Raw genomic sequence first — 25,209 nt, forward strand, 5'->3', positions numbered from 1 at the left:
CAAGAATTTTCCACTTCTTTGCTTTAATAAACTCCTGGGTTGCTTTGGCTGTATGTTTTGGGTCATTGTCCATCTGTACTATGAAACGCCGCCCAATCAACTTGACTGTGTTTAGCTGGATTTGAGCACACAGTATGTCTCTGAACACCTCAGAATTCATTCGGCTGCTTCTGTCCTGTGTCACATCATCAATAAACACTAGTGTCCCAGTGCCACGGGCAGCCATGTACGCCCAAGCCATCACACTGCCTCCACCGTGTTTTACAGATGATGTGGTATGCTTTGGATAATGAGCTGTTCCACGCCTTCTCCATACTTTTTTCTTGCCATCATTCTGGTAGAGATTGATCTTGGTTTCATCTGTCCAAAGAATGTTTTTCCAGAACTGTACTGGCTTTTTTAGATGTTCTTTAGCAAAGTCCAATCTAGGCTTTCTATATCTTGAGGCTTATGAGTGGCTTGCACCTTGCAGTGCACCCTCTGTATTTACTTTCATGCAGTCCTCTCTTTATGGTAGACTTGGATATCGATACGCCTACCCCCTGGAGAGTGTTGTTCACTTGGTTGGCTTTTGTGAAGGGGTTTGTCTTCACTATGGAAATGATTCTGCGGTCATCCGCGACTGTTGTCTTCCGTGGACGTCCAGGTCTTTTTGCATTGCTGAGTTCACCAGTGCTTGCTTTCTTTCTCAGGATGTACCAAACTGTAGATTTTGCCACTTGTAATATTGTAGCAATTTCTCGGATGGGTTTTTTCTGTTTTCGCAGCTTAAGGATGGCTTCTTTCACCTGTATGGAGAGCTCCTTTGACCGCATGTTGTCTGTTCACAGCAAAATCTTCGACATGCAAGCACCACACCTCAAATCAACTCCAGGCCTTTTATCTGCTTAATTGATAATGACATAATGACGGACTTGCCCACACCTGCCCATGAAATAGCCTTTGAGTCAATTGTCCAATTACTTTTGAGCCCCTGAAATGAAGGGATTGTGTTAAAAAAAATGCTTTAGTTGCCTCACGTTTTTATGCAATCATTTTGTTCACCCCACTGAATTAAAGCTGAAAGTCTGCACTTCAACTGCATCTGAGTTGTTTCGTTTAAAATTCATTGTGGTAATGTACAGAACTAAAATTAGAAAAAAGTTGTCTCTGTCCAAATATTTATGGACCTAACTGTATGTTAGTTTTTCAGACTTGATATAATAAACAGCCTTTTGTAATGAAAACAGTTCTTATAAAATAATCTAACTAGCTTTTTGATCAGTGTTCTGTTAATCTGAAATCACCAACACAAGGTAAAGAGTTTGTGAAACAATAAACTGTGCAGCTGAGCACTTAAAGAATTAGAGTTTTAATTTGCACATTTCCTGAAATCTGTTTTCACAGATTGTTTTTGTCATAATACTGCATGGTGTCAGATTTCAGACATGAAACTGTACAACTTTAATGCTTTGTGGTACCCAGCTGGGGTTCATGCCCGGCCAGGATGCCCAGGAGGACCCTCCAGAACACGAGAGGGCGTCCGCCCTGGTTGCTTTGGGGACCACGGGTATAGAGCTTGGAAGCTGTACCCTGTAGGGGCCCGTGGTCGCTGCCAGGGGGCGCCCCGATGCCTTGGGAGCCCTGGACCTCAGCACTTCCGCCACACCCAGAAGTGCTGGGGGGAAGAGGATTGGGGACACCCGGAGGACTTCCGGATACACCGCCAAAGCTTCCGCCACACAGGGGTGTGGCTACAGAAGCTCCTCAGGATGCACCTGGAGTCCATCCGGGGTGTATAAAAGGGGCCGCCTCCCTCCAGTCATTGGCAAGAGTCGGGTGGAAGTAGGACGGAGCTCAGAGGAGAGGAGTGGATGCGGACCAGAGACTGTAAAGGCATTGTGGTGGCCAAGGACTTAAGGGGTGATTGGTGCTGCGGCACTGGGTATTGTGCACTTGGACAACTGTAAATATTGTAAATAGACGTGTGTGTGGTGAAACCAACATGTCTACCTGTCTGTGTCCGGGCTATACCCCACAGCTTTTATGTGTTATGTAACTTTAATGTAACTTATATGAAACTTAATTTATTTGTCTCCTTTTTATTTTCAGTATTTGTTTTAAAATATGAAGTTGAAAGAAAGTGTGAATGTAATCATGCACAGTATTAATCTATAATAGCTTTATTCCAAATTTATTAAGACTAATTGGATGTGTACCTTTTTCTCTCTGTTTGGTCATAGAAACTGTGAAAATAGTTAATCTTCAAGGGGTGCCAGTTCCAACACTTGTTTCAGAGCTTTCCTTTGACTTTACCATTGAGACACTAGGTAAGGATGACATTCTATAATTTGTAGTATTGGCATAATTCCTTCAGTACTGTGGAAAAAACAACAAAAGTGACCTTAAATCTTAAATTTCTTCACATCCCTACCATCAGCGTTGTTTGTTTTGTAAATGTGTTGATCAGCACAAGCAGAGGGAGAGGCAAGTTTGTTGTACCACGTGAATGTCACTGAGAGAATAAAACTGAATAATAAAAAAACAAGCGCTAACTTAAGTAGCCAAAATTTACACCGGGTGTTACAGACTCAAATCAAATCTATGTTTTTACTATATTGTAAAAATAAAAAATAATAATAGCAGCTCACTATTCAAAGCATGGAGCGCTCTGTCTTGAACCCGGGACCTTTGGGTTATATGGCAGCAGTTCTTAACTCATTCAAGAATATGTGTAAATTCCCTTTTGATTGACATTTGAGCTTGAGTTTTTAACTCATTGACAGCCACATTTAAATCGAATGCTTTTTTTTTCTTTGGTTATATTCTTGAATAAATGTGCACGTATTTATTCGATATTTGGACTAAAGTCTTCACACATAATACACTTCTCGTCATTATTAGTATAACATGGAAAAAGTTTCTGCTTTAGGTAATGTTCAGCATTTCTTGCATTTCTCGCATTTCCTTTCATACTACACTTACCCAGATCTTTGTAGACGTGGAACACACATGAAATACATTTATTCTAAATAACTATATACTGTATTATTTCCCTTATACAACTCCATGCACATCACCCACAGATAAGGAGCCTTGGCTTGAGCTGGGAGAACTTTTTGCCTGCAAGCTGAGCTCCGTCAAGGCGGGGGATGGGACAGCTGGCTGCTTGTGCTGATCGATGCATTTACAAAACAAAAGACACTGATGGTAGAGGTGCGAAGGGATTTAAGGTGGGCCAGGATTATGAGTTTTTTCGTCAGCTTCAGGAATTCTAGTGTTAAAATTATAGTGACAATACTGCATGACTGTGGAAAAGTAACATCAGGATTGATTACCCTGTCTCAAATATACAAGTGCTGAAGCAAGGTAGAGAGAATCAAGGGCCTTAAGGCATAGTCTATATAGCCAAAATTTCTGGTCCTTGAACCCACAGTGAGGCTTTTCATGTGTGAAACTCTGCCTGAGTTCATTATACCCTGTCATTTGACACACTGCCTAGCTAATCATTGAAACTAGGATATATTTAAACTGTAAGTCATAAAAATGTTGAAAGTATTCTCTTGTATATTTTATCTGATGAGTTCTTCAATAAATAACAATAAAGATTACGAAGAGTATTGGATAAAGTAAAGTATGTAATCAACCAAAATTTGTTTGTAATCTCACAGTAAAATATAAGGGATTAGTAAAACGCTTCTTATAGTGTAGTGATCTAAACACCTTTACTTTTGTCATGTTTTCCTGGTTCAGAGATTTCATTCATCTTGTATCCTCTCTTCTTTTTCTCTTCCTTCTATATATCAGTTTGTTTTTGTCTTATTGTGCAATTCTGCATTTTCCTAGGATTTAATTTTTAGTGGATTTGTTATATACTACAAAAAATACATAAAAAAAGATTTTTAAGTGACACAATTTTATTCAAAAATGCACTAAAAAATAAAAAAATTTTTTACTTGTAATAAGATTTTGTTGGTAATATGTGACTAAAGGTAAAATCATTGAGTGCCCATGAAAGAATTAATTTCATTCAATTGAAATGCATAGATTTGTTGAAGTGAAATTTCTAACCAGCTTAACTATGGAAAGAAAGTGACCATCATATAAAAGCTGATTAAAGTTTGTAGGATAATGGTTATAATTAGACAAAAGGTTTGAATCCACTGTTTTTTTTAAATATATTTTTCAGCCACCCTAATGCCTCATAATCCTTATCATGTTGAAAAAACCATGACTTGGGCAGGAAGGTGATTTGACAAATGACATTAGCAGCAGAGTGGAATCGAACCTATGATCTTAAAGTGAAGCGTAACATTCGTTCATGTTCATTTGTCATTTCAGAAAATCCTAACTATGGTGAAACTTTACTTACTTACTTTACTGGAAATGTGTGCTTGTCTATTGGGAATCGAACCTTCAATCTTCATTAGAAAACTCCAACACTTTATCCACTGAGCCAACATCACCAAATCACTGAAAAGAGTATTCCACCAAATTTGCATATAAATGATGAAATATTGAAATTTAAGAAACTTTGGTTGAACGTCCAACACACGTACTACTTGACCAGTGCGGCTTAACTGTCATATTGAAGTAATTTTATACATTGGTCATGAACCTTGACCATTTGATCAATAATATCTTTTAAATGTAGATAGTGAATTTAACCATTTTTCTTTCCATTTTATGCAAAATCCTTTTGATAGCACTTTATAACTGAAAACATGCTGATGTAATGCAAAACAGAAACTGGTCTTTTTCATAATTCAATTCTGCATGCAAAAATTAATAAATAAGCTGCAGATGTGTTTCAGTATCAGCATGTAATAAAAATAAGTTAAGTACTTGTTGACTGTTCTTTAATACAAGAATAAAATTAAAGTATTTCAAAATAAACTCCTGACAGTATTTCTAACCAATCTACCATTGTTCATTTTTAACAAAGACAAGTTATCACCATATTTACAGCATTATGAACATGCTGCCCAAATCCATTACAAGTGTAATGTTTTTAAAATTTTTTTCCATGTAAATATGGTTTACATTCACTCTCATTACTGCAAGTTAAGTTTTTATGAATTTTTTAAACCAGTGTCTGATGGCTATTCTAATTGCAGTTGAAAATCTTATAATAGATTGAATTAGGTTGTTGTTACATTGAATTTCAAATCTACAGTTCGAAGCAAGCTGTTGTCTTGGAGGAATTCATAGCTAGTGAAGAAAACACTCTACTAGGTATTATTAGACAAGCTCTGCAGCTCAGGCCGTAACAAATAGGTGTACAGTTTTAAACTTTTTAAAATTATGGCAGGTTAAAGAATAAGTTGGGTATTTTTCAAGTCAAAGTTATCTCTTAATTCTTCACAATGATGGTATATATTAATGTGTCATGTAAAATTGTGTTCTGAAGTGAAGTATATTTTAATGAGTTTTAAAAATTAAATGGTCTCCTCTTGTGCTTTGCAATGGAGCTAATGGATACCTGAGACCTAACGAGTAAGTCTACTTTGAATGATTTGATTTAAGAAAATGTGCTTTTTGCGTTTCTGATGCATGCATATTACAGTAAATTGTAAATAATATTTTATTACTGGTTCTTGGGTACATTCTTGCTTGTCTGTGTGCATTGGCTGTCATGGGTGGAGTTAATGACACTCCCATCAGCCCTTTCTCAAGTCATATTCTTAAGCTTATGCTGTTTCTTCAGCAATTATGTTCCACCATGGAATATAACAACCTAGAGATGTACTCTCAAATCATATTATTTTTTCCTTAATAACAACAACATTTATTTATATAGCACATTTTCATACAAATGATATAGCCCAAAGAGCTTTACAAGATGAAGGAAAAAAGTGTATAAAAATAAAAATATTAAAATAAGATTAGGCAATACTAAATAACAAAGAATTAAGTAAGGTCTGATGGCCGGAGGGTGGAAAAAACAAAATCTGCAGGGGTTCCAAGGCCATGAGACCACCCAGCCCTCACTGGGCATTCTACCTTAAATAAATTATCTAAATCAGATGATGGTCATGTGGACATCTGGCCTTTAATCCATCAATGTAGGGACTGCTTGGTGCCTTGATCAGATGGTGGTGGCGCAAATCACCACCAAAGAAAACTAGAAAAAGAACAGCAGAGAAAGTAGTGGTTAGTACAGGTTGCAGAGCCATGATACAAATGACAATTCAATGCATATACAGAATATCAGGGTTACACTAAAATGTAGCTATGAGAAAGCCATGTTAAAATAATGTTTTTAGTAGTTTTTTTAAAGTGCTCCACTGTATTAGCCTGGTGAATGTCCATCGCTAAACTATTCCAGATTTTAGGTGCTTAACAGCAGAAGGCTGCCTCAAGTTTAGCTCTTGGAATTATAAGCAGACACTTATTTGAAGATCTAAGGTTACGATTTGGAGTATAAGGTGAAAGACAATCCAAAATAAAGGATGGAGCGAGATTATGTAAGGCTTTGTAAACCATAAGCAGTATTTTAAAGTCAATTCTAAATGGCACAGGTAACCAATGTAGTAACATCAAAATTGGAGAGATGTACTCAGATTTTCTTTTCCTAGTTAAGATTCTGGCAGCAGCGTTCTGCACTAGTTGCAACCAATTGTCTTTTTTGGGCAGTCCTGAGAGGAGTGCGTTACAGTAATCTAGTCAATTTAAAGCAAAAGCGTGAACTAATATTTCGGCATTTTGCAAAATTATAAGGGATCTAACTTCATTATATTTCTTAAGTGAAAAAACACTGTCCTAGTAATCTGATTAATATGTGATTTAAAATTTAAGCCTTTTAGAGTCAATAATTATCCCAAAATTCTTTACCTCTGTCTTGACTTTTAAGCCTAATGGATCAAGTATATTTATAATACCCTCACTATATTCATTTTTTAACCCTAATCACGAAGATTTCTGTTTTCTCATTATTTAGTTTGAGAAAATGACAACTCATCCACTCGGAAACAAATAAGATATTAGGTCAGTGAACCAAGAGAGTCTGGGTCATCAGGTGCTATTGATAAAGACAGTTGTGTGTCATCAGCATAGCTGTGGTAACTCACGTTATGCCTTGAGATAATCTGACCTAATGGAAGTATGTAGATCGAAAAGAGCACTGGATTAGAATATCATGTGTCTTCGAAGTATAATTACCACAACTAACAAATAATTTTTTACCTGATAAGTAAGACCGAAACCAATTTAAGACATTGCCAGAGAGGACCACCCACTGACTAAGGTGATTTATAAGAATATTGTGATCAATCATATCAAATTCCTCTCTCAGATCAAAGAGGATGACAACAGATAAACAGCCTCTGTCCACATTAACCCGCAAGTGATTTACTACTTTAACGAGTGCAGTTTCTGTACTGTGATTTGTTCTAAAACGAATGTTGCCTGCTTTTTTGCCTGTTGCACCCTTTGTTGTAATTTTACGTAGTTTAAGGAGCAACTTTCACAATGTATGGCAGCATAGTGATGAAGAGCACTCATAAAAGTTTTTTTGTACTTTGTACACATAATAAGTCCAAACTGAACTTAATTACATTCCATTGTATTTTTTAATAAAAGCCTTAGATTTATGAAAGAGTCAGGCTACCTGTTTGTCAAACTTTCTGTGTTGATAAAAAAAATACTGAGAAAAGGAAAAAGGCAGAGGGTGTGATAGAGCGGATTGAAGCACCACAAACCAATTATTGAATTTTTCAAAGCATGATGAGTTTCTCGTTGCTGATATTGTAATAATAAAACTGAGAACAACTTTTTTGAGTTAGTAAACTCACTGCTATCACTGATACCACTCATTCCATGAATACATGGGGAACTTGCAAATTCAATGCTCTAGTGAGGGAGGCACTGTGAGGCAGGAATGACAGCTCTGGGCTCCCACTCTGCCTATGTGAAAATATCTATACTAAACTTACTAAACATTAACCTGATTAAAACTAACTATATTCCTGTTACATCTGTTCAGTTCTTTCCACGTGATTTGAGATCACCAAAGCACACGCATGCATTTTGATACTGGACAGCTGCAGCAATATCATTATGAAATAATGTAATAAGCTTCCATATAGTACTGAAGGACTGTGAGTGAAGGTAAGTGTGACTTTTTCCAGTTACTATTGTCTTACTTTTCAATTCACATTTGGGTGTCAATCTCAATAACAGCACTTGGCAATGACTTTCTAAAGTGAATCCACGCCTCTGACCCAGAAAAGTTGCTTTGGATTAAGATGAGCTAGGAAGTGAAGCACATAGACAGTCTCCTTTTATAATGGCTGAAGACTTAAAAATGTTGTGCTATTTTCTGTTTTTTTTCCTTCTTGAAACCACATGGATATGCTGTTTTGCAGTATGTGTGCAATCTCAAAATGTGGATCAATATTCAGTAACATTTCTGGCATGTAAAATAAACATATTTGGTATGTTTTAATGCTTTTCTTCATTCTGGGATCCTGGTATTTATTAGCTCCATTATAAAACTTTTTAAAATGTATAAATTATGTTTCACTTTAGATTGCAGTTGTAAGTGTCAAACTACTATATATCATGACAGAGAAGAAATAACTTTGAATTGAATAAAACAAACGTATCCTTTAAAGGAATAAAATAGCACTGTGTCACAGTTATTTTGGTTTAATTCAAGCATTTTCCCCCATATATTGTGTAGGCACGTACTTCTAATTACCTTAAAGCAGTGGGGGCATTTTAAGATTTTTTGTTTTGTTTAATTATTATGATGTGTAGAGGGCAACCCAGACTGAAGGATTCTGAGTGTCACAAGCCATACTTTTCTGACTTTTGATATTTTTTTTAAGTATATGCTTATGTGAATTGCATAAGTACTCAATTGAAAAGCACCTTTAGAGTAGTAACCTGTTAGGTAAATCATCAGTAGGAGCTATATGTACAGTATTGAAACATCAATAAATCAATCAATAAATGGCATGAAATTAAATGTACAGAAAAACTTCCAGTATGGTGATGACCTGAGAAAAAAACCTTTTCTATACTTTTTCTTAACAAACGTGGTACGGAAATTTTTCAAGTTATTTTTTTTTTACTTGGATGAATATGTCAAATTTTCCTATCTTTTCAAACTAGGAAGCACACATTGCTCATTGATGGGAAACTGTGGTATTTTTTTTTTGTACAAATCTGAATACTGCTTTTGCTATAATGTTAAAGTAAAAGGTGCCAGCTGTAAATAAAGTGTATTTCTCATTAAAGCCACTAGGATTTTGTTGTCATTAAAGTTCTGATCAGCTTAATACTGACCCTTACTTACTATCAATCAGTGTTGGAAAAATAATACAAGGTGGCAAACCCAGGTGTCTGTATTTACTAATCATTAAAATTAAGAAGGCGCTGTATTTCTTTCTATTCTTTCTACAGCAGATATTTGGGTCTTAATGAGTCTAGTTTATTTGTAGGAAGGGTACTTTTTTTTTTGACTGGCACTCTAGTTATAGGAGTGCCATAACTGCTGTATAGTCCTTCAAAATTTATTTTTTGTATAAAATAAAAACAAGTCAGCAGCATTTCAGTGTGTAAGTACTGCAGGACAAGTACATTCATGTGAATTGTAACTAAAGAGATCTCTTGAAAGGGACATGTACATGTACCAGAATTGCATTTTTTCACTATATTACATTACACTACAGTACATTAAAATGAAAAAAGAGCTCTTGTTGCAGTTTGCTTGTTACACTAACTGGGCATGCTGATTTTTATGAAACACCCACTGCAACACACTAACTATTTCCTTCTTATCAGACTGCTAATATTTTTGTAATTTGGGACAGACAGTACCTACAATACTTATATAAAACTCAGCCTGAAGTAGCAGTGGCAAGAATTTGAATCCTGCAAAGTTAACCAGAAATGTATCAATACTGCCACCATGCTGCACACTAACGTAAGATAAATCTTAGCCAATTTTTTATTTTTAAAAGGTTTTTTCTCCATTTTGATCTTATTTGGATAATGCCTGTCTTAAGTACTCTTGTAAAATTATGGCTACAATTTCTAACTTCCCTCTTAACCCCTGGTCAGGTCAGGTCAGGTTGGGGAGCATGCTGTCTCCGCAGACAGACACACTACTGATGGCAGTGCCCAAGAGCCTGAATCTTGGTTTTTATCCAGGACACTCGCAAGCCCAGACACTCAGACTCCTTGCTCAGTCTCTCAAGAGCCCTGATCAGATCCTCCATTGACTCTGCGAACATCACAGCATCATCAACAAAGTCAAGATCATTTAATCTCTCTTTTAACCAACAGATGCCCCACAGCCGCTGGACCCCACGACCCTGTCCAACATCCAATCCATGCAAACATTGAACTTAGAGTAGGAGCAAGAACCCCAGGCAAATTCCAGAATCAACTGGGAAAACGCAGATGTTTCCACTCTGCACAGCACCCATAGTACAAGTGTACAGGCCAGTCATGATATTGCGAAGTTTCATGAAGTCCCACAGAGCAGCTCGATCAACTGATTTGAACATTTTACAAAAATCAACAGAAGCTGCAAAGAAACTCTGCCGATATTTGCATTTGTGCTCCATGAGAACCCTCACTGCCAGGATGAGGTCGATGGTAGACTTTTTAGAGGTAAAAAAACAGACTGATCTGGTTGCTGGTAGGTGAACAAGTGCTTGCAGATCCTATTGAGGATGATCCTAGCAATGGACCTAACCTGGCACCAAGAGCAGTATTATCCCCCTGTAGTTGCCACAATCCAGGCAATCATTCTTCCCTTTCCAGATAGGGACAAAAAATTCCATTTTCCAGTCAGTTAGGATGACACCCGTCTCCCAGATGGAAGCAAAGATTGCTTGCAATGCCAGGAAGTCAGCTTTACTACCAGCCTGGAGAAGTTCACCCTGGATACCATAGATCCCTGCAACCTTCCCTACCCTCGGCTGGTTCACCACCTGTGCAATCTTGGTGAGATTGGGTGGTTCACAGCTAATTGGAAGATCCTCCACAAGAACCGTGAACCCAGAGATATCCAACGTCCTAGCCAAAGTTCCAGGTACAGATCCAGAGAGTGCCATATTCTGGACCTGAACACCATTGGAAGGAACCAATTCACCCTAGCAATGGCTACTCCCTGAGTATGACAGTCATCAGAGCAACCAGTCCAATAAAAGGTGTACCAACCGACAAAGATGTGGCCAGTCCCAGGTCTGTGCACCTCCAAGTGTGCTGCCACTGAAATGCTGAGTTTACGAAGCTCCTCCGACAGTAGAGGAAGAAGAGCATCATGCCCACACACCTACCCGGGTTTAGTCCTACCCACGTGCATACCCAGGTTTGGACGTTAATCTGGATCTGGCCCTGCAAGCAGTCCTCTAAATTGCAGGGAAATCATGGAGGTTGGTGGCAGGATTGGCACTCTAGCCACTGTAAATTAAACTTCATGTAGCTCTGAGATGACAGACAGGACTCTTTTCTGCTCTCCGCAGGAGTAGCTCTGCTGCAGCTGCACACAGCAAGATTGCTCGCATTATGAAGGGGATGGAGGAAAGCCCAAGGGAGCCTCATCCCCCGAAGACTCAAAACCGTCAGGCCTGCTAGGGATCGAAACATGGCAGCACTTGAGTCGCAATTTCAGGCAGCCCATCCTTAACCTCCAACAGGATATTTACTTGGTGCAATCTAAGCTAGCGTGCATCTCGGCCATCTTTTCAGCCCACATATCTTTATTTCTACACATATTCAATGTTGGTAAAGAGGGTCAACGTTATGAATGATCAGTTACAGAGTTATCAGTTTATTTTTAATTATCCTTGAACTTTCTTTTGTGTAAAATGTATAAAGCCTTATGATATTATTTTAAATCTTGGGTGAGATTTCTGTGCTTAAATCTGAGCAAGTACTCCTTTGTCTTCAGTTTGTCTGCAGGATAGTGTTCTTGCATTTTGGAGACATGGTCTTGCTGGGAGGAGCCTTGAGGGCAATGAGGTAAGCATCACCTTCCTTATATTGTCAGTTTATAGTTTTAAGTTTAAGGTTTCTATCTCGACTGTCAGTTATCATTCTTTTTACTTGCTGGCTAAGGATGAGGTGTTTCTCTCTATAAGAATCTGTCATTTTTTAATTCTCATCAAAAGTTATCGAATTAAACTAAAATTTAAAACTGGTATAAGGAAAATCAGAGAATTCCACAGTATTGCAGCTACAAATTAATTTTTTGTCAAGTGTCCTGGAGAAATCACATTGGCTAGTGAAATGTACATTATTCTCTAAAAGCTACTCAGTAGTGTCCTGGTAACCCCTTCCATGGATTGATTCCCATCTTGTGGCTATTATTTCTGAGACAGAAATAAGAATAAGGTTAGAAATGGATTGAATAAAATCTAAACAGAAGGGATCCTACTCCACTGAGCTCTTGAGCAATGGTCTTAGACTGAAAATTGCTCTGGGGCAGTGTACCATGGCTGACCCTGTGCTTTGTCATGTTAAAAGGCAATTTCCTCTCAGACTATTGTTTATACAAATGTTTACAGGTAGAAACTACTACTTTTACTAAAATATGTTCTTATTTCAGAAAAGTAAATATTTTACTAAAATTAGAAAACCATGCAGTTGTGTCTAGGAAACATCTGCGTTTAGTTTATTACATGTTTTGACTGTAAAGGTTACGAACACATACACAAACTCAGGCGGATGTTGTTTTTAACAACAAAACAATGTGATCTTACACATAGGGATTTAACACTGACTTAGTTAGTTTCCTTTATTATTAGAAACCTGGCATTTACAGGGTCATAAACAAAACAAAGCGCATAGTGGATAGTTAAATTCCTTCTTGTGATGGTTCTCCTCTAAATTTAATGCTCACCATCACTATATGGTCCTTCCAGGAACATAAAGAGGATCCTGTTATGCCTTTCTCATTGTCTGTGCGGAGTTTAACACTAGAATTACCAGAGCCTACGAAAAAACTCGTATATCTGGCCCACCTTAAATCGCTTCTTAAATCCGTTCACACCTCTCCACCAGCATCCTTTGTCCTCTAAATGTGCTGATAAAAGACAAGCTGCCAGCAGCCGGCTATTCCATCCCCCCACCGACTTAGAACGTGAGCGAAGTTTTCCCAGCTCACGCCTTGATTGATTATGTGGGAGTGAAGTGGAGTTTTACAGTGGAAATAAGAGATCATTATTCTAAAGTAATCTGTGTAAACACATTGTTAAAACAGAAACTTTTTCATATTTTAGTAATAAATGTTACAAAATGTAGTAGGCATAAACTATAGAATATATAAAGCCCGAGTTCCAAAGATCAAATAAACACTTTCACAAAAGCTTCAAAAATGATTCAACAGCTTCTGTGGCGTAGCGCGCTAAGATTTGCCTCTTAGCGCAGAGCAGCTTTTCCTTGCCTCACAGACCTGAGTTCGATTCCCCGCTGGGGATGAAGTGTTGCTTTTTTTTTCTTTTCTTTTAAACCTCAAACGGACATAAAATTTATACATTGGTATGCACTGTCAGTTACTGAGATCGTTATATTTTCATGTGGGATGCTCCTTTTCAAATATTTTTTTAACAATTGAGACTGCAATTAACAGGAACAACTATCCTTATAACTTATTTTTAAGATCCATAACACACAGACAGACAGAGCACTGCGTAATAGAGAGACAGACAGGCAGAGAAGTCACTAGATATATAAATAAACAGGGAAGCCACGTGTACTGAAAGAAAAAAAGAACAACATGTGCGTTGTCCCTGCTGCACTGAATAAGTGCGGACAACGCACATGTTGTTCTTTTTTTCTTTCAGTACACGTGGCTTCCCTGTTTATTTATATATCTAGTGACTTCTCTGTCTGTCTGTCTCTCTATTATGCAGTGCTCTGTCTGTCTGTGTGTTATGGATCTTAAAAATAAGTTATAAGGACAGTTGTTCCTGTTAATTGCAGTCTCAATTGTTAAAAAAATATTTGAAAAGGAGCATCCCACATGAAAATATAACGATCTCAGTAACTGACAGTGCATACCAATGTATAAATTTTATGTCCGTTTGAGGTTTAAAAGAAAAGAAAAAAAAAGCAACACTTCGTCCCCAGCGGGGAATCGAACTCAGGTCTGTGAGGCAAGGAAAAGCTGCTCTGCGCTAAGAGGCAAATCTTAGTGCGCTACACCACAGAAGCTGTTGAATCATTTTTGAAGCTTTTGTGAAAGTGTTTATTTGATCTTTGGAACTCGGGCTTTATATATTCTATAGTTTATGCCTACTACATTTTGTAACATTTATTACTAAAATATGAAAAAGTTTCTGTTTTAACAATGTGTTTACACAGATTACTTTAGAATAATGATCTCTTATTTCCACTGTAAAACTCCACTTCACTCCCACATAATCAATCAAGGCGTGAGCTGGGAAAACTTCGCTCACGTTCTAAGTCGGTGGGGGGATGGAATAGCCGGCTGCTGGCAGCTTGTCTTTTATCAGCACATTTAGAGGACAAAGGATGCTGGTGGAGAGGTGTGAACGGATTTAAGAAGCGATTTAAGGTGGGCCGGATATACGAGTTTTTTCGTAGGCTCTGGTAATTCTAGTGTTAACCTTTCTCCTGTCGTACATGGCTGGGGGTCAGACCCGGCCAGGACGCCTGGAAGGACTGGGTTGTGACATATTTGTCCTCCGGGCCACGAGGGGGCAACCGCCCTGGAGTAGAAGAGGCCCACGGAAGGGGAGCAGGGAGGCTCAAGACCGTTGGGGCCTCTGGTCACCGCCAGGGGGCGCCCCGAGCCTCATGGAGCCCGAGACTTATTTACTTCCGCCACACCCATGGAGGACGATCCTTCCAGTGTCACCCGGAGTGCTTCCGGGTGCTCTCCTGACGCTTCTGCCACACCAGGATGTGACGTCAGGTAGAGCAGCTGGATCTCATCCGGGTGAGGATAAGAGGGGCCGCCTCCCTCCAATCAATGAGCTGGAGTCGGGAGCAGGAGCAGGACGAAGCTTCTGGATAGAGAGTGCAGGTGGCCCAGGGACAAGGAGAGAGAAGGCCCAGGAGAAGGGAGACTGGGGCTAGAAGCACTGTGTTGTTGTGCGGGACTGAGTAGTGTTGTTGTGTGGAGAAGAAAATAAAGTATCTTTGATAAAGATGCAGTGTCGGTCTGATGGTGTCCAGGCAAAAGTCACACTCCTTATTTCTGATTTGGTTTTCCTTTAGGTATTGTAGTTTTCTTGACACATCTGAAATGGCTTACATGTTAGATTAAATAGCCGATTTAAATTTTCTTTATATGAGTGATTGATGGTATTTGAGCAAGTGTACCTTGTCATGGACTTTTTAACCAAAAAGAAACTGAAGTATTACAGAAGCCTACATATTACTACAGTATATACAGACTTTTAGGCATAGTAGATTAGACATTCACTCATCAGTACTGGAACTTTGGCTGTTTCTGTGACCCTAAAATTTGATTAGCTAGATTCAGCAAAAGAAAATGTGTTTATATCCCCAACTAGCTGCTTATTGTTCCCAATGTGTATTTAACCCTAAGTTTGCATTCTTTGCCCACTTTAAAAAAGTACAAATATTTTTTCTTTTGAACAAAGGCTACTTTTTAGTTATCCTGATAGGCTTTCTGTCCTCTTAAATAGTATTCCTAACACGGAACTAGACTCTGACATAGTCAGTTTAACTGAATGTCTAACTGATGCAGGTTTGCCTGGGGCAAACTAATAATACAAATCAGTGAAATAGGTGTTCTAAATAACATTAAATGTTTTACATTTGAAGTATTAAGTAGAGAGCACATCAAGAACGCTTTTTGAAATTGCTGTAGCTGATATACTTTTTGTCACAAGGTGATACTCTGTATTTGGAGAATTAGCAAAGTCAATAGCTGTGCCACTAATTAAAATAGAGCAGTAGCTAGATACAAAAATCAGTGTGAAATACATGGAGTGAATGGTAAAATGTTATAGGGATTTTAACTGTTGAAGTTTGGTAAGTATTTTGATTTTTATTTCATACTTTGTGAAAGTTTTGAGGTTATTGTGAAATTATTTTAATAGTGTAATCATATATCAATCATTTAAGCAGCAAGCAGAAAACTCTGCTTCATAGATGTCTTTTTCTAAAACAAAAACCATGCAGAAATTATAAATTTGATATACTCCACTCATAAAGCAAAAGTAATTAGGTTAACCTTCTGTAGTTTTATATTTGTTAATTTAGTGCTTTTCAGTGTGTAATATATGGAGAGTTTGTATACGTTTTCTTTCTTTCTTCGACCAGGTAACACAAGAGATCACTGATGAGAGTAGAGTTTTTAGAGTACTTGGAACAAGCAGGTAAGTTTCTATCCCAATTTCCCATTTTATGACAAAAATCATTGTAATTGTTAGTTTAGATAAAAGTATTGATTTCGACATCATATAATTTTGTTTATCAACTGAAAACCAAAAAAAAAGTAAAAGACAAAATGCATAGTCTGTGCATTTTTGAGAAACGTTTTAATTGCTGGATATCTTCTCCAGGTGTCAGGCAAGATAAATGCAAACTGTTCCTATCAAAGTCCTAAAAAAGAATGCAAATAAATTAGCACAAATATAAAAATAAGGGAACCTCTTAGGTATTAAGTGTTTTCAATCATTTTGTGAAATGTTGACAATGTGAAGTTAATTTAGTACTATTACATTATAATAGTGTTTTGCCATTTTCTCTTCTGTATTTTGAGTGATTGTGTATTTCTTGATGTCTCGTAATTTGTCAAATATTAACCTGAAACTTTTTTTTTTAAACTTATTTTATCTGTACCTGTTAAAAATTGTAACATGTAGTATCATGGGTAGAGAGTTATGCCTAAAATCAAAAAGAACCTTAAATTCTAACAGTGCTTCCAGTCAAAGTCAAAAATAAGATCCATTTACAAATTCTCCTAAATCTCAAGCTAAAGTAGGACGAAAAAGTTCACATTCTTGTCTGGCAAGGAAAGTTTAATGGATAAGTGTGGTATTTTTGAAGTTATATTTTCACAGTTGTGGCATGCTATTGTTTGCTACAGACACCCACGTTATTAAGTTTAACTATAATTAGAAATTTTATGCAAAAAAAGCATATAGACATACAATTTTAGCTAATGATACAGAATTCCTAACATGAAACAGAAACTTTACTTTTCAAATATGTCCAAATAAAAATGGAGAGAATTCCTGTGTGTTGATTCACGTTGTGAGATTGCATACATATACATACAGTATAAAGTACTTATCCAAATCTTTCTAACACTGTACTGTTATTAAAACAAGACTAGGTAATTTTACAAATGTGATTTATTTCATGCCCCTTAGGGTGATGAGTAGTGGTGCATGTGTGGGGAATGTGAAAATGTGTACCTATGCTGTAGAGCATGAAACTTGTTGTTGCTACTTTTCATACATGTTTAGACATAAAACAATCTTCTAAAGGGGTAACACAATTAGTGATACTAATTGGCAAGTGAGACTGTATATGTAAGTGATTTATAAAAATCAAGCAGTTTCTTAAAAAATAGTTAAAGCCAAAGCTAATTTCTTAAAATGTATAATAAAGTTAACAAAATTGTTAAGCTTGTAGTTAAAGTGTAATGACACTTTTTAATTTGTCAGAATCATTTTGAGGCTGAGTAGTTTTTTCTTTATTTTTTCAAAAAGTAGAAGGAAAAAATAAAACCTTAAGCACAGATATACTGTGAAAGGCACCACCATGCTTCATTTTTTAGGTTAAATTAGAAAACAATTTTTGAAGTCCAGGATGTTGAACTTAAAGAAGTATCTTCATGTTTCATTATTGTCATAATAAACTATTAGATTCATCCATCTTCCTATCCTGCTTGTTCCAGGCTGTTTTGTGGGGCAGCTTGAGGCTATCTCAGCAGTCATCAGGAACAAGGCCTGAACAACACATGGACAGGACACCAACCCATCACACTGTGTAGATAAACTAATTGATTAAAATTTGTTGATTGAAGTCATTTTGATTTTAAGCCACTTTTCAACTTATTTATACTGCTGCTAACCTTTGTTATAGTAAACTTTTGTTATAGTAAAACAGAGAGTCACAGGGAGTGGCAGCCATTTGAAGTGGATGGGGTAATTTCACAGGATGAGAGGGGTGAGCTTATATAAATACAGATTTTCCTTTATCATATCATCTTGTTTACACTATGGCCTTCATCACTTTCATGTGCAGAACTTCCACTACCAATCATGTCCCATTTTATAATTATGGAGATCTTAAATTCAATTAAAGAATGCACAGGTAGTCCAAGGGTGATGTTAAGTCAAATGCACCATAAAATAATAGATTACACTGTAATAGTTCATGATACTCATTTTAAACCAAGCCATCTCTAACAATACTTGGTGGCAATGAGATGCCTTATACCCTGTATTCTGAGCTGGTCTGTCCCTGAGTTATCCTTCGTGCAAGTGTTTGGGTGTAAAGTCAGACAAAATATACAAACTGTTAAACTCTTAACTATTAGCTCTTAAACTTTAAGATTTTGTAACTATTAAGTAGAAATCACTCAGCTACAAACTAAGTTTCTCCCCAAGTCAAATTGAAAAACTAAACCATTCATACTTTTGCAACAAAAGCTTTTGTGTATGTTGTAACTTATTAAAGAATTCGCTGCTCATTTTTAATTCAGTTGGTAGAGAAAGATACAGTGAAAACCAAATACAAAGTTTCTAAGCAATGCAATGGCAGATTTCACTCCTGTGTGTAATATAGGTAATCCACAGAAAAAATTATTTTGTATGGCCGACTTCATCACAGAGGAGTGCAGTGTGTTTCCAGAAAATATAACATGTTACATATTTTCAACATGAAGTCGCACAAAAACGAAATTGTTTGCATGAATGCTTTTTTCCCCCCACTGGAAGCTCATGGAGGATGTCTGCCACTAGTTGTTCCCTAGCAACAGCCCTTTTCTGTTTCCTGCAGTAGAGGTTGAGTACATGCAAACTCCATTTGCTGTGGTGGAACATGTGGTGCTGTCTCTTGAGAGCTCTCTCCCCTTAAATCAGCACACAAGGTAGAGATTTTGTCATAAAAGTAACAGTTGAAAATAAATGTATGTGACTATGTTTGTTCTAATTTATGTCCACTTTCTCTTGTACATGATAGGCCTGTGGAATAAATTAGGGATTTTTAAAACTTTAAAAGAAGAAATTAAGGACACCTACTTGGATCAAATGTTTTTTTTACAAAGTGCTCCTGGAGCTGGAGAGACTAGGTAAAACTATTTAGTCAAAACCCAAAATCCCTTTTCAAAAGAGAGTATCTCTAACTCCGTTAGAGGAGCTTGTTTGAATAGTTAAACAGGCTTTTAAACATTGACACATCTAAACAGTTTTCAGTTACCTGCGCGATACTATTTTGTTTTTTGTTAGCATATAAGCAGCATATAAGCAGTGTTCCGAGGTGTTTTATATTAACCATGTTTTTGCTTGCTGTTCTTGTTTTAGGGATATTATTTTGGAAAGCACACCAACTGAGGATCCTTCTGCTCTGAGTAACCTCTATATTTTGACAGGTCATGAAAGTAGCCTTTGAGATGTAAAGACCCACTATACAGTAAAAATAAATGGTGGTGTGTTTAGAGAGCCAAAACGTCGGACTACAGAAAAGCACAAAATGTTAGAGAACTTAAATTTGCCTTTAGATTAAGGCTGGTATCAGTTAATTTATGGCACTGTTGGTAAGTGCCTTGAGAAATGATGGATTTAATACTTACCTCAGGAACAAGATGTCTTCCATAGTTCTGTGTACTGCAAAATTGAAGAGTCTTTATTGTAATGTCCCAGGATGATGCTGTTTGACTAACATCTTTTGAAAATCAGCTGAATTAAATTGACATTTTACATATTGTTGCTTTTAAACACAAAACTTTTGTGGAGTTAAAAAAAAAAGTGTTGCACTTTTTAAATTCACATTTATTATTCACATACTTCCAGCATTCTGACAAGATTCTTCAGTAATAAAAATAAACCTTACGAACTATTGCATTTCTTTGAAATCTGCAGACAGGTAGAATATCTGCTATCTGTTCTGAATTACTTTGAATGGACAATGAAGAAAGGTGTAATAATAAACTTTATAAGGTGAAACAAAGTAATCCTTTTCAAAAATAATAAATATCTATTTGTTTGGTACAGTTTATGATATTTTTGTACTATGCTTAAAGGTTAGAAGTTAATATAAGAATATCTACTTTTACAATTCACTAAGGTTTATTGATGCAATCTACATTACAGACTACAGTATAAAACTTTTAATGATACAATTGTTCATTTAATGTAAGCTGCTTTGCCGTACTGTTTTTAAGATAAGAAAACATATTTTTTTATTTTTCTTGTGATGTTCAGTTTATAGCATCTGCCCAATTAATAAAACAACCTTAATATGATAAAACTATTTTCCATGGTTAGTGCAAATACATATGGAAAAAATACAAATTCTGTTATTATTTACAGAATTCTTTAAAACTGTAAAAAAAGAAAAATGTTTTGGAGATGATACAACTCTCTTCAGATAATTGGTGTATAAATGCAAAGTTATGATCTGTCCTTTGATACCTTTGTATGTTTTTTTGCCTTTCTTGGAGTTTTTGAGTTAAGGCACAATTTTTTGAACAAAGCAATAATTGATACACTAGAAGCCTACTTAAAGTAAAGGTTGGTATTTGCTGGTTTGTTTCACATTATTTGTCTTTTCCTGAGGTCTTTTGGGAAAGACATTAAGACATATTAGTGCTGAGATTATCAGTAATAATCAGCAAACAATCAGAAACAGAGATATTATTTAAATAACAGCAGCTAACACCTTATACTCTGTTGGACATTTAAATATGTTCAATAAATTTATGACTCTTTATGCCCTTTGTCCTTCCATGAAAAAAATGTACTAAGCAATTTATTCCATATTCATTGATCATTACTCAGATGAAAAATGCTTCAATGTGTTTTGTTAGATGACGTTTAGTACATGCCTGTTAAGAACCTGGCTTAATTTACTCTTTAGAACAGGTATTATGCTGTGTATATGTATGTTTCTTTTACAGAAACTTAGTGTATGGGATGCAAGTTGCCTCATAAAGGTTATCTCATACATCTGTTGTAGTGCATTAGTACAGGATTTGCTATAAGGATTTTCCTGACCTGAATTTTTTTCACACTTTTTTATTTTATAATCTGGAATCTTACTTAATTCTGATTTTTTGCACTATGAAACATAAACAGTGTAGAGTGTCAAAGTCAAAATAATCTACAGCTATTTCCAAATTAATTATAAATAAAAAACAGAAACATGTTTTTACAATTATCTCTTTAGTTATTTTTTGATAGAGGCATATTTTAGTCTTTTACTGTAAGTGTGTATTAACTTTGCTCATTTGAATACTGCAGTTCTCATTGTAGAAATTGTCATGCCTCCCTTAAGTTGGATGAAACTGATTTTTTCCCCATACATTTAAACCTGTGTGCTAATAAAGGGATTGGGTATTTGGGTTCAGACATTAAAATGTGTATGTGGTTATGAATATCTTAGAAAAATATCTTAGAAAAATAATCATTTATATGAAACACCTATTGTACTTTTTGTGGAGGACAGAAATAATCTTACACAAAACAAATTAATAATTGAAGAAAATGCTAAAGAATGTTAATAGTTGAAAACCTTTATTGTAAATTATTCTGTAGTAATTTAAAAATTGTTTAATTACACTACACTACACTTTTATCTATAGAGTTAAATAATATATTGCATTTTTCATCCTGTGATTTTAATATCCAGCCACTTCATGCATTTTACAATATTTTTATTTATACATTGTAATTTACATTTTGTTTTTATTTTCAAACCATGCACAATTTTCTATAAACATGTACAGTGGTTTTTGGTCAACAGTGATTCATTTTACTTACAGTTTTCATTTTGCCTTTACCAGCTACCATTCAGTATCTTACTACCTCCGTAATGTGTTTTTTTCCCTTGTCCATTATATAATCTTGATTCCAACATGCATAATGCAGTAAGGCAAAGTAATAAGTTTTAATTGTGATTATACCCTTTCCACATAGATACAAGATTTAATTTCTGTTTTCTCTGTCAATGTTGCAAAAGTTAATAAGTGAATGTTTTTGTTTATATTGTAAAGAAATTTGTTATTAATTAGGGATCTGACAAACCTTAAGCTGAAAACCAGGCTAAAAACTAAAATGACACACCCACAAGTAGCCCTTGCAGTATCTGTACTGTCTGCTATTAGGTCAAAATATTTGTGAGCATAGCTTTAAAGCTGTTGCACGGGCATTAACAAAAAGCACACTGTATATAGTAGTTAACAAAGTCATTAAAGAATTAATCAGGACCATTCCATACAAAAAAAGACTATGACTAAATGCGCATTACCCATTCTGTAATTTCCGCTTTCCCTATCTGCAACTAAAAGTCATTTGTGAAAGACAGCTTGTACTGCATTCTTGAGGATGTAGGTGAACTTGGCAATAGTAAATGAACATACCGAACCTTATTGAAGACATGGACAGGCTTAAGAAACATTACACAATGAAGCATGTTTCCAAATAAAGTAATAGTAATCTTTAGTTCTAGCAAGTACATGGGTCAAAGAAATTCTGTGAACAAGTACTGAAGAAGTGATATTTTTATATCCTGATGGTACAAGAGTCTGTAGAGGTTTGCACATTCAGGTTCTCCTATTATTTATATGCAGTAGATAGACAGATAGATTAATATTATCTCTCTCTATATCAACCTGTCTCCATGGAGAAATTTGGATTTTTATAGAAGCTCAGTAAATAAATAAACAGATAAATATATATATATATATACAGTGGAATTATATAGTGAAATAATCAGCCTTAACACACAGACAAAGGTTTAGGGCAGCCATCTGTATACTTAATCCCTGGCTACAAAAGGGCAAATATAAGCAAGAGTTGTGAACAGTTGAGGTAATCTGGCTTTTATAGTAGGTTGGGGGAAGTGACATCATCTGGGGGCCAGAATCGGAAGTGATGTTCTTGGGGTTGGAACCAGAACTGACGTCTTCAGGGCCGGACTCTGGCAGAATTTCACATCTTTGATCTGCCGAAATATTATTTGGAAAGATTAGTGCACCCTGCCGCCCTTGCCTGACGTGGAATTACCTTTGATTGGTCCCTCTAGCTGCCTCCCATGCGCATGTGTGTGACTATATATATATTTATATTAGGGGGCTCACCCACTGCTCGCTTTGCTCGCCAACCCCCCCAGCCTGCGCCAGCCACTTCGCACCTCTGCCACTCACGTTGTGAAAAGGGGGGCTGAACGCACCATAAGGAGATGCAGTCGCTCCTCCGAAACCCCCTCTTAAACGGTGATACAATGGGAAACAAATTTTTTTTTTTTTCCTCCTGTTTGCTCGATCAGCTGCTGGATTGCTGCTGCTGCCGTGCTGTGTGATTTGCATCTAGCGCAGCACTTTGAACATTTAAAAGCCTGTACAGCAGGCTTTGTCTTTTATTTCCAGCCCCAGGCGTGGTTAAATCTCTTGGCACAAAGTATCGTCTTGCGGGACAAGAGTTCTTGATATTTTTTAGTTTATAATTTAAAAACGGAATAAGATTCTGAAAATCTAACAACATCACATTAAAGTTTGATAAATTCTGAAAAGTATGATACCAAACATATATATGTAGATTTTAAAATAAGCTCGATTTAAAGCGTGACTTCTAGGCTTAGTATTTTATATATAGAGAGTAAATATATATACAGTATTAGGGTGTTTCATTTTCTAAGGCAAAAAATAAAATGTAAAATTTTTGCAGGCTTTGCTTACGCCCCGAGTCTCAGTGATATAAAAGATATATATGCCAAATTTCAAGAAGATTGGATAATATTTAGAGGTTGCACTCTTTGATCAGTTTTGTAAAAGTAGGCAAAAAATATGATTTTTCAATGTTAATTACTTTTATTGGGAAAACTAGAAATCACAAACAAAGTAATATTAAAACTAGACACTAAGATTAATAGGTAGTATGCAAAACATGTGTTATATTAATCAACTTTGAACGATGCAATCCCTTCTTTTGTTCGCTTGGTGACGACTTTTCTGTGATGCTTGACTACCCTCAACAAGAATTGTTTTTGTTGTTTGTCCCTGACCAATTCGTTAAACTTTTTTATCAGAGCAATTCCTCTTTCTGCGGTATCATTGACCACCTTAAGAGCATTCACATGGCTTCTTAGAGAATCACTGCAGTATTCTGTCACGTCGTGGATCCCAAACAATTCAAAGAACGTCTTTGTTTTATTAGTAACGAAATGGCTCAGGTCTTTTCCTTCAAAAACTAGGTTTTTACCCTCTAATCGTTTCATTTCCTTTTTCTTTGCAGGTTTGGTTTCTAAAGTTTTAGTCATATTTTCCTTTTCAGCCTGAGTAATACGTTCGTCCATAAAAGCCAATCCTACGTTTGTTTCTGACAGATACCAAAGGTGTCTCTTAGCAACTGTGAGAACACTTTTTTTGACGTCTGCATCTGGGTAAGTGCTCAGAAGCTGTAGCATATCCAAATCGTTCTTTGGAGCCCATCGACTTACAATTGCCTCGTGCCAAAAGCGACCATATATGAGGCTGCAAAATGTGCAACCCGTTTCATTCCTTTCAATTTTCGTTGAGGAATATTCAACTGTTTAGTGAAGAGGACAATTTTAAGTGCATATATTTCCTTTGCCATCCACCTTGCTTGATGCAGAGCCCCTGGGATCCTGAAACTGAATATTAGAAATTTCACTAGTTTGAAATAAAAGTGATCAATGTGTGCAACCCCTAAATATTATCCAATCTTCTTGAAATTTGGCATATATATCTTTTACATCACTGAGACTCGGGGCGTAAGCAAAGTCATATGAAAATCACATCTTTGGAAAAATGAAACGCCCTAATATATATATATATATATATATATATATATATATATATATATATATATATATATATATATATCTATATCTATATCTATATATATATATATATATCTATATCTATATCTATCTATATATATATATATATATATATATAACACACACGTAGTCTTGACAGAATAACAAAAATGACAAAAATTTAAAAAGAAAGAAAAAACATCTGACTTGGCAGTTACGGTCACAGTGAGGCATTATGCTGGCATACTGCTGTTAGTATAAAAG

At 36.1% G+C, this 25,209-nt stretch overlaps 1 protein-coding gene across 1 annotated transcript in view; it reads left to right on the top strand.

Annotated features, from left to right (window-relative positions):
• Nucleotides 1-24,939, top strand: part of map4k2 (mitogen-activated protein kinase kinase kinase kinase 2) — a 227,419-nt gene extending 202,480 nt beyond the window's left edge. The window contains exons 29-32 of the mRNA XM_028804122.2: nt 2,223-2,309; nt 11,888-11,958; nt 16,255-16,310; nt 19,470-24,939. Of these exons, the coding sequence (XP_028659955.1) occupies nt 2,223-2,309; nt 11,888-11,958; nt 16,255-16,310; nt 19,470-19,557 (302 nt within the window). The 3' untranslated portion in view covers nt 19,558-24,939. The remainder of the gene's footprint in view (nt 1-2,222; nt 2,310-11,887; nt 11,959-16,254; nt 16,311-19,469) is intronic.
• The last annotated feature ends 270 nt before the right edge of the window (nt 24,940-25,209 follow it).

This window comes from Erpetoichthys calabaricus, chromosome 1, assembly GCF_900747795.2.
Source record: "Erpetoichthys calabaricus chromosome 1, fErpCal1.3, whole genome shotgun sequence".
Taxonomy (NCBI): domain Eukaryota; kingdom Metazoa; phylum Chordata; class Cladistia; order Polypteriformes; family Polypteridae; genus Erpetoichthys; species Erpetoichthys calabaricus.